Raw genomic sequence first — 10,621 nt, 5'->3', positions numbered from 1 at the left:
CTGGGGAGGGGACAGCTTGCATGCATAGTGTCCAGCTGCAGTTGTGGACATTGGGTGCACTGGGTGCAGCTGTGGCCGATCTGGGTACGTGGGGGTTTGTAACTGTGTGTCTGGAACTCATGTATGTGAAGCCATGTGTAAAGCCTACTGACTCTGTGTAATTCCATGAATGCCCTGAGTTCCAGACCAATCTCCCTCCCCTAGGGAGGGCTCAGGAACCATGGTTTTAGTGACCCAGTGACTGTGTCCCTCCAATCCAGCCCCCCCCCAATTCATGCCCCAAACTGTTCTTCACACAGCCTTGTTTTCTTCAGGAGCCCAACTGTGGGGCTGGGCCAGGACTGCAGTGCCCAAGAAACATCCTGTCTGGTTAGAAACAGGACACTGCTTCAGTCCCCTTATAAAATGTATTCAAGTAGAACTGGACATTCTGTACGAATCACTGGTGCCCAGTTCATGAACATTGTGCTCTGTATGCTATCCAGCACATCTTCCTGCTGATCCTCTGGCCTACCCTGTGTTGGGCTGCATAATCCAGCCCCCAAAGCTGCTTGTCAGTTGTGTGAGATGCAAGTATCCTCACAAACTACCCCATGGCCCTCCCTGCACCAGTCCAGGCCCTCCCAAATGGAGACAGTGGGTAGCCTGGGCACCAAGCCAGGCTTGATTAATAATTGACTTCTTTAATATTTAAACAAAGCTCATCTCCAGCCACTCCGCTCTGGAGATGGCCTTGTTCAACACACACACCTGCTGCCTGGCCTGTTGCCCTGGGGATGGAGCACAAGGCAAACAGCACCTTTCCAGGCTCACTGGGGGAAGGGCAAACGGGATGGAGAGAGCTGTAGGAGGGCATTTGGGAAATGAGTACTCTAGGGACAAGCTTGAGAAGAGAGAGAGAAGGCCTCTGCTCCTTCCCCTGCTAGCCCTTTCTTTCCAGCCCAGGTCTTCCCACCATGGGGATGCCACATCCAATATATGTAGGCTCACTGAGTTTGGACTGAGGCCCTAAGGCTGAAAATCAGTACCTGTCAGAGATTAGGGAGGTCTTGAGGCAAGTAGCATCATAGCAGTAACCACAGAGATGGGGCACTAGGGCTAACGTTGAGTTGGTGGGAGGGCGGTCAAAAGATGGGACTGGCTCTGTCTAGATTAAGGATCTGAACCTAGAAGTTAAGGGTTCAGGCGACAAGAGGGACTGGGCTAAGATCTCCATGGACCCTACCTCTGCCCCAGGTTTCAAGATGTCTTCTTGAGCTCTAGCTGAACCCAAGAAATTCCTGCTCTGACTGCAGGCTCCACAGCACTCTTGTTTGATGTGTCTGTCAGTGCTCTGACTTTGCTGTGCTGTAATGTCCTTGTTTGTCCCCATTACTAGCTGTTAGCTCTGTAAGGGCAGGACACCCATCATCAGGAGTGTGCCTCTGCATAATATCTTTAGCCAGCACAGACCATAGAATATGGTGGAGACTTGTTGCCTGGCCTGTTGCCCTGTTTGAATGAGAAAGTGAATGAATGAGTATCCCACTGCCCAAGTCCCTCCTCAGAGCTCAGCATCCTGCTCTGAGCCCACGAGCAACAGCCCCACCTTTCCTCCACAGCCAGCCTGCACCCCCAAATAAGGGGCAGCCAGGACAACTCTGCCCCCTTAGGAGGCCACACTTGCAGCCCTCCCATTCCCCAGCCACAGTGGCCAACCAGGCCCCCATCAGGCATTGTGGCTCTGCGTGGTGAAGACATACCCAGCCCAGGACTCCAAGCCTCTCATCTGGACTCCAGCAAAAACCTCACTGAGCCTCCTTGTCCCTCCTCTCTCCCTCATCCGCCATTGTAAAATTTCTTTCCCTGGAATATTTCCTTCGTGTCTAACTGCTTAAGAACTTGGTTGTCCATCAATTAAATCTAGATGTTCAAAATGGCATCTGAGGGTCTTTGTCAATTCCCTTTTTGTCCAAACCTCACCTCTCCCGTGCCCCAGCTCAGCCCCTTTGCACTGATGCCACCATTGGCCTTTGCCTAAGGTGCATACCCCATTTGAATGCTTGCCTTCCAAGGCCTGACTCAAAACTGTTCACTGGACCCTCTGCAAAGCTCCAAGACCACCGAGATGCTCAGTGAATAGTGATCCCCCTCTCTCCCTCCTCTCCAAGAAGCCTCCTTCAATAAACCTCACCCCATCCCCATCTGCTCTTCTAGTGTATTCATTTTCAGTCAATAGTCAGACACTTTATCAGTGGTCACTTGCTAATAGGTGGCTTTAAATCCGTTCTCCCCCTTAAGCAGTGCCTGTATGCTAAGAGCTCTCAGGCTTCTGAAGAAGGTACCTGATTGTATATTTTTTGTACACCTTCATATGTACTCCTACCGCATGTTCCCAGGGCCAGGCCCACGTTGAGCTTGCCACTTAGGAGCATGGGCACTGGGATTCAGCTGGAGGGCACGCAGCAAGAGCGGGTTAAATGTTGTTTAAGAAACAGTCAGCAAAAGACCACCTGAGGGCTCTAACAACTCCTGCTCCCCCCTCCCTACCCTCCGCCTAAAAGACCCGGCCCGGCAACGTACGGACTGCCCTTCGGTAGCGGGAGAGGGTCCGAGAGGGGCTGAGGCCACTGGCCGGTGGGACAGGAGCAGAAAGAAACTCCTGAGAGGAGCCCAGACCCATTCCTGGTGTTGCACTTCTGCCCAGCTCCGCCCCCTAGGAGTCAGGGCCCCGCCCCTGCCCCGTCGGGTCCAGGAGAAGTTGCCTCCGCCCCGCGAACCCCGCCCCGCTGCCGCGCGGCTTCTTTCAGCACCGCGGCGCGGACAGCTCCGGGGCCGGCGCCTGGGGAGTGAGGCGCTGCAGCGGCCGGCCTGGGAGGGCCGAGCAGGGCAGCAGAGGGTAGGCGCAGGCAGGCAGCCGGGGCACGGAGCCCCGCGGCCCTCTCCGGGGGCGGCGCCCACCCGGAACCGGACGCCGCTGAGCCCGAGGACAGGCGGAGACGCAGGGAGCCGGGGCTCTGGTGGCTCCGGGCGGAGGCTGCCACAGAAAGATGCCTGTCCGCAGGGGCCACGTCGCGCCCCAAAACACGTACCTGGACACCATCATCCGCAAGTTCGAGGGCCAGAGTGAGTGTATGCGTTGAGGTGGGGGCCGATCTGAACTCCTCGTTCGGTGGCAGGAGTGGCGAGGCCCCTTTACTTACTCTGACTGGAGCAGGGTGGGGGGTACTGATGCTGAATGCAAAATCCTTCGCTTTAATGTCCCCGGACACCTTCTGTTCCAGCGAGCCCCACTTACCTCAAGTGCCAGGCTCTCTTCTGAGGCAGAAGAGGCAGAGGGCAGCGCCTCCCCTCCCCTGAGTTGATTTCTTGGCACCCCAATCGCTGACCTTCCCTTCTATCACTGTCCTGCTTCCTCCTCCTGACACCCCCCCACACACTTCCTCCAGAGGTTTCCTTGATCCCTCCTTTTCACCTCCTGACCCTAGCCACTCTAGTTTTTCTAGGAGCTCTCTCCAGGCCTGGGCTCCATCTGTTCACATCCCTTCTCCCTCCTCCTGACACCCTGCACTGACTCCAGGAAGCCTTGGGCCTCTTTCCCACTTCACTGACCCCATTACTGCCCAGGTCTTCCCACGACCCCCAGGCCTGACTTCCCCTCCCCCACTTCTCTGGTCACCGTTCTGATCCCCCATCCTTACCATCACCCTCATTACTTTCAAGAGTTGCATGACCATCCCCCGTGACTCTGGCCTCCTAGGTCTTCCCACCCCTGCCAGACCTGACTTCTCTCCCTCATTCTGGTTACTGCTCTGCTCCCTCATCTAGACACCCCCTCACTGCTACCAAGAATCCCTATGATCTTTCCGCCCCCTGTTGCCCAGTCTTCGTTGCCATGGGCTTCCCGCATCCCACCCCAGGTCGGAAGTTCCTGATAGCCAATGCGCAGATGGAGAACTGTGCCATCATTTACTGCAACGACGGCTTCTGTGAACTTTTCGGCTACTCCCGAGTGGAGGTGATGCAGCGACCCTGCACCTGCGACTTCCTCACAGGCCCCAATACTCCGCACAGCGCCAAGTCCCGCCTAGCACAGGCCCTGCTGGGAACCGAGGAGTGCAAGGTGGACATCCTCTATTACCGCAAAGATGGTGAGGCTCCCTCGGCCCACAGGTTCTGCAGGGCTGACTCAGCCCCTCTCTTGTCCACCCAGAGCGGCCATCGGGAGGGCACTGACCCAGGGACCAGAGGCCCCCACAAATCCTGCCCCTCTCTGCGCCTCAGTTTCCTTATCTGCACGGGGGGGAGCAAAGGGCAATGAATTCAATGCCTTCTGAGGTCCTTTTCCAAAGCTGGGGACCAGGCTGACTCACAGACTGATCCTCACTCCAGGCAGGGCCTCCCGCTCTACCATCCCTCCCCCATGTCCGCAGTCTCCTGGCTGCCCACTCTGTACTGTCAGCCCCAGCTGTCAGGCAGCTGGAATGAAAATTAACCTTTCCTCATCTCCGTCTGCTCTGGGGATTAGAGGAGGAGTCACCCCCTCAATGCCTCTGTGGGCAGGCAAGGCTTGGGGGCTACTGGCTGGGAAACAGGAGTGGACCTGTCTCACCCAGCCCCAGATCCTTGGGGAGATAGAGTCTGGAGTTTGCCCTTACCCAGAGGCTCATGCAGTTTGGGATGTTACTGCCAGCCCATGTTTATTGCAAGCAGAACAGAAGCATGGGGCAGGAGCTGAGGACAGAGCTCTGTGGCCCTTTAAGACTCTCCCCCTAGGACCTCAGAGTCTCAGACAGTGGGTGAGAGGGAAGGGAGACATGAGTGGGAGCTAGGATCCTGAAAGTCCCTTTGAAATCACTTAATGGCCCCCCACCCTGGTTCTGCATCAGAATTACCTGGGGCATGTTTTCCAAAACACACCTTCCCTAGAGAGAGGCTGACTCAGAGGTGTGAGTTGAAACCAAAGCAGGTGCATTTGGAGAAATCTCCCTGGCGGTTCTGATGTTCTGCCAAGTTGAGGAACCACTGGTTTAGATAAATCCCTTCATTTCATGGATGAAGAAACCAAGGCCCAAGACAAAGGAGGGACTTGCCCAAGATCCTACTGTTGGGGTCCAATTTGGGGCCAGAACCCAAGTCTCTGGATTCTTTCCTTGAGATATTTATTCTGAGTAATCCCAAGAAGGGAGAAAGGACCCCAACTGCCTCTGCTCAGAAGCCAGACTTCTGGAGAAGAACCTGGGTCCTAGGGGCCAGGGGTGTGTGTAGAACATGAATGCAAATGTGAACATGAGTGTGTATGTGCGTGCATGTTTGTGTTTAAGGGCTTCTAGGGTACTTCATGGGTGGATCCTGGCTGTCTCCCTGACTGTCTCCTGCTGCTGCCAACCAAGTGGATGCAGGGGTAGTGATTAGGGGTCTAGGAAGAATCTGGCTTAGTTTAGCAGCACTCACGGGGTTAATGAAGTTAGAATATTTTTAAAAGCTGTGACCTCACCTCCTCACATCATTGCAAGGAGGAGGTGACAGTCAGGGGAGTGAGAAGGGTCCCCCAGGAATAGGATGGGACAGCAGGAAATGGGGAGGGACAACAGGTCCTTCTCTTTGACCCCAGAGCTCTACCTGGGCCCCAGAGGGGTATGGGCTGATCTCAGACTCCTAGGGATGTCAGATCAGGTCTCTTAGGGTCTCCTCAGCACCCTGCATGTGCCTGGGCAGGGGGCAGAGATCAAGACCAGGCTTTGGCCCTCTGAGATCAGGATTCAGATCTTCAGAACCCTGCTGGGGTCCTCCAGCCATCAGAAGACACTCCAGGACTTAGTGTTGGAGGCTGGTCCTGTGTGAAAATGGGAAATTACCACATATCTGATGCCCCCAAATCCCAGCCTATGCCACCCAATCCTAAGCCCTTCTCTGTCCTGTTACCCAAGCGTTTGACCCCTTCGACCTACCTGAGAATGGCCTGAAACCCAGAAAAGATAGCTTCTTGGCCTGCATTACCCTAAGGAAAGGATGTGGTGCTCAGATAACTTATGTTCACCTTATGGTCCACTCTGACCACCTGATTCTTTTTTATCATATTCACATACATCTTTTAGTCCTCCTGACAGGCATCCTAATGGCGATTTCTTCTCTCCTCCAGTCAGTACCTCTTCTCACCACCTCCCCCTGATGCCAGGGAGGTGGAAAGGGGTCCTGACCAGAACTCTAGCTGGTTTATTTATAATCCTCTTTTCCTCTAAAAGGGTAATCCACTGACGGTTCTCTAAGTCAAAATGAAAGGTCTGTGTTCATTTATTTCCACATTATACAGCTGCACAATGTTGGATTCAAAGAAGCCGGGGCACTTGGCAAAAATGACCCCATGAGACAGGACTCAGAGACCCCTGAGAACCTGACTCTTCCTCAATCTGCCTTTACTAAGGAAAGTAAGAATATAACAGATAAGGAGGAATGGGGACAGTCACAAGACTAGAACTAATGAGAGTCTGGAGGGAGGGATGGAGAGCACTCAGATCTCCCCCACCTCATTGTCTGCTCCCACTGGGCACCTGCCAGAGGAGCCTAGCCCTGCCTGCCTTTGTCAGGCCCTCTTCACTAATGACCCCAAACCAGAGATTCTCCTAATCTCCAAGCCACACTAGAGGATGCCTGGGCTCCTCCAGTCCTCAGCTCTGGATGAGGACAGGGTAAGGGCTGAGGTCAGAGGCCTCAGTGTTTTCCACATACTCACTCATGCATGCCAGAAGCACCAAGCAGGAGGCCACCCTCCCCTGTTACCCTCTTAGTGGCAGCTTTCTACAGTACCAGCTTCTCCCTGAAGGCCCCCTGCACCCCTGGACAGGGTGGGCATAAAGAGACGGGGGTGATAGACAACTAGGAGGCTGTGCAGAGGAGGAGCAAGGGCCAGGGGGCAGGGGGTGGGAGCAATGGGAAACTGAAGGAAGGAGCACATCCAGGAGGCAGGGAAGAGCAGAGAGTAGAGCTGCGTCCCAGCGGGCAGACAAATCTGCTGCCCTTGGTCAGAGATGAGGTGGGTGCTGGAAGGAGCCCCTGGAAGGGAGAAAAGGTGGAGACTGTGGCGCCCCCTCCAGCATGAAGCAAGAGCACAGGGACACTGTCAGTCCTGGGCACAACCTGGGGCAACACACCCACCTGCTTCTGGTCACCCAGACACAGTTACTTGTGAGCAAGGACAGCCTAGGGTTGTGGGAAAAGAATGCTCGGAACTCATCTAAATCCTCACAGCCTCCTGTCTCTGCCCACCCTACAGGCAACAAGAATGAAGGTCGGGCATGGGATGCCATGCATAACTCCCCTCCAGCCGTCACTGATATAACGGGTCTTTGGTCTGTTCCCAGCCTCAGTTCTCCAAAGAGAGCATCAGTGGGTGCCACTTGAAGACTGGGCCTCTATGGTCCCCAGCAGCATAGAGAGCCTGGAGGCCCTGCTCCTCTGCGCAGCTCTGCCCTCTCCCTGCCCTCTCCCAGGCCAGATCTCTGTAGTGCCAGAGAGTGAGGAGACAGTCTGGCTTTGGGGGGGATGTCTCAGACCATTGGCCAACGACGATTCCTGCCTAGGTCCCAGTGTCCAAGGCTCACCGTGTCCCGGGCTGACAGGAGTGTCAGGTTGTGGTCTGGGAGGCTGAGCCTACAGCCCTGTGAGCCCAGGAGTGGTCACAGAGGCAGGTGGGTGGCCTCTCCTCGGTGTGTATGTCTCCCCCGGGGCCCAGTGCAGCAGCTGACAGATGGGTGCCTGGTGCCTGGGAGTCGGGGAATCTGATCCAGGAGATTCCTGTTCCCAGGGAAGAAAAGGTGGGAGGGAGGATGAGGGTTGCTCAGCTGTACCCCAGGGCTAATGGTGTGAGGAGGCAGTTTGGGGGAAGAGAGATCCTAATGGACCCCAAAGTAACAATGCTCCTGCCAACCGGCCTCCCGCCCACTCACATTTATACATTCTTTCATTCATTCAACCAACACACAACACTTGGGACAGGTACTGACCCCTCACACATGAGGCAGACCTAAACCTGCCCTCAGGGAGGGCAGCTCTGCCTTCTGATTTGCATATTTACTTGAGGCCCCTGCTCTTAACATCCTGCCCTTTGGGCCTGATACCCACCAACAGTTTGAGCTGACGGACATGGGACCACTGGGTACCAGGGAGAGGGGGATTATGGGGCACCCACCCACCCTCTCAGCCCAGAGGCTGGGCTCTGGGGGTATGTGGCTGTCTTAGCCTTGATTTTTCCCATCCACCTACGTGGAGTGGGGGAGACCCTGAAGCCAAGACAGAACAGAGGGCCAACGGCTAGGTCTAAGCTGCCCAAGAGGGTGTGAGAGTGGCAGAAGGGGCCTGGTCTGTCCCCACACTGCCATCTCTCTCCCTCTCCAGACCCCAGGCCACTGCCCTGCCTGCTCTTCAGTCCCAGCACCTCTGCCTTGGGACCCCGAGTGCCTTCAAGGCCTGGGGCAGCAGCCTGGGCTTCACTCCAGTGTCTTCATCCTGGACCTGTCCCTTCTCCTCTCCAAGCTATTATTTGCTGAGAGCTCAGAGAGCCCCACTCCATGTCCCCTTCCAGCCCTAGCCAGTCAGTTTCTCAGAACCCCAGGCTCTGCAGAACGGAGGAGTGGGGGTAAATGTCTGCTCCACCCGAGGATCCACAGAGCACCACCATGGATCTTGAGGCCTAAATTGCCAACTGGCTCCATGCACAGTACTTAGCGTGTTCTCCAAGAGTTCCTTCCAGCACTGAGGGAGCGGGGCATCTTTGTTTGATAGGAATATGGGAGCTGAACCCAGGGCCAGCCAGAGCTACATGGGGGTAGAATGCCCGACCTCACCTCCCCACTTAATCCACCCCATCTGCTCAGCTTTAATTACAGTGGAAGCAAACCTCAAGGTTAAGCCCTGAGCAGAGGGCTGAGTGTGGACTTGGGCCTGATGCTACATTATCTCCTAATGAGCAGCTAAGCTGCTCTCCCCACCTCTACCCTGTGGGTGGGACACCTGCTGGGTAGCATCACCAACCCTCTGCCCAATAGTCCCGTGGCTGCCCTTCACTTGACCTTAACCCAGCCCCCTCCCTGGCTTCCCCTGGCCATGTTACTGCAGGAAAGGATCCCTTCTGTGACCCCTCCCAATGATGTTTGCAGCCTCCAGCTTCCGCTGCCTGGTGGACGTGGTGCCCGTGAAGAATGAGGATGGGGCCGTTATCATGTTCATCCTCAACTTCGAGGACCTGGCCCAGCTCCTGGCCAAAAGTGAGCACCGCAGCCTGTCCCAGTGCCTGCTGTCCCAGAGCTTCCTGGGCTCCGGTGAGGTGGGGTGCAGGTGGTGGTGGGAAGGGTGAGTTGGGGGTTCCAGATGGGGCAGCTGGTCCCCTGGCCCTGACTGCACTGACCCTGGGCCTGCTTGCAGAGGGCTCTCATGGCAGACCAGGTGCACAGGGGCCTGGCACAGGCAGGGTCAAGTACAGGACCATTGGCCAGATCCCACAGTTCACGCTCAACTTCGTGGAGTTCAACCTGGAGAAGCACCGCTCAGGCTCCACCACGGAGATCGAGATCATTGCACCACACAAGGTGGTGGAGCGGACCCAGAACGTCACCGAGAAGGTCACCCAGGTGCGGGCTGCAGGGCAGGGTGGGTGTGGCTGTGCTGGGCCTCAAGGGTCCCTTCTCAGGCCTGGCGCTGGGGATGGCAGAGGCAGTCAGCTTGTCCAGCTCCCTGGTGTCTGGTCTGAGCCCCAAGCCCCCTGTCCTGCCAGAGTCTGATTCTTTAGACCTAAAGGCCCACCTAGAGGCCACCATCTTGACAGTAGAGCCAGCAGAGGTCGGTATCGACAGAGCCTGTGAATAGTGCCACATCCTAGGTCTGGAGCAGCCTGGGATGGGGGGACACCCAGGCCACCACGGGGGGCCTATTCAAGCCTCTGCTGGTCACAGAAAAGGAGAAGCAGAGAGAGGAGTGTCGGCCATACTGAGGGGAGAAGAAGAGGAAGGATGGAGGGCCCTGTTCCTGTCCCTGTTCCCTACCCCCACCCCCACCCCCAACTGGATCCTCCCGCCAGCCAGGCAGAGGGGAGTTGGCCCTGGCATCTTAAACTCTCTTTGAGCAGCTTCCTGGGGATCATGCCCTGAATGCCTCCCTCCCCTTAAGCCCCTCCTTAGCCAGCCCAAGGCCAACCTTCTTGGGTTTTCTGTTTCAGCTGACCCCAATGTGCCTTTGCATAGGGCCTGATGCCCCAGGTCCCCCCACCATTCTAGAGGGAAACCCTAGAAGAGCCCTGCCTGAGGTTCAGATGACCAGAGTCCTGCCCCTGACTTGCTGTATGACCTTGGACAAATAATTTTATCCCCTTTCTGGGCCCCAGGGCTCTCACGTGGAGAGAGTTGGACCACATGGTCTCTGAGGACCCTTTTGACATTGAGTAATGCAGTCCCCAGGAGGCATCAAGGGGGGCTAGGCCAGGCCTGAGCGAGGAAATACAGGTCATGGGGGTGGGAGGCATGAGAGGGCGTCCACCCAGCTTTCTCTGAGGCTTTGCCTTCATGGGGGATGGGGGCAGTTCTTTTTCTTCCTTTCACCTGTGCCCCCTTTCACCTGTGATGGATCAGGTGGGATGGAAACTCCCTGTGAC

The 10,621-nt window shown here is 56.1% G+C and overlaps 1 protein-coding gene across 3 annotated transcripts in view; it reads left to right on the top strand.

The window, feature by feature from the left end:
- The first annotated feature begins 3,029 nt into the window (after window positions 1-3,029).
- Window positions 3,030-10,621, top strand: part of KCNH6 (potassium voltage-gated channel subfamily H member 6) — a 20,579-nt gene continuing 12,987 nt past the window's right edge. For all 3 annotated transcript variants that reach the window (XM_006741081.3, XM_006741080.3, XM_006741079.3), the window contains exons 1-4: window positions 3,030-3,105; window positions 3,900-4,130; window positions 9,135-9,296; window positions 9,400-9,605. In XM_006741081.3, the coding sequence (XP_006741144.2) occupies window positions 3,030-3,105; window positions 3,900-4,130; window positions 9,135-9,296; window positions 9,400-9,605 (675 nt within the window). The remainder of the gene's footprint in view (window positions 3,106-3,899; window positions 4,131-9,134; window positions 9,297-9,399; window positions 9,606-10,621) is intronic.

Source organism: Leptonychotes weddellii, chromosome 15, assembly GCF_054177405.1.
Source record: "Leptonychotes weddellii isolate Sample4059 chromosome 15, ASM5417740v2, whole genome shotgun sequence".
Classification (NCBI taxonomy): domain Eukaryota; kingdom Metazoa; phylum Chordata; class Mammalia; order Carnivora; family Phocidae; genus Leptonychotes; species Leptonychotes weddellii.
The sequence above is the reverse complement of the archived record's forward strand: the minus strand, read 5'-3'. Positions and strand labels throughout refer to the sequence as shown.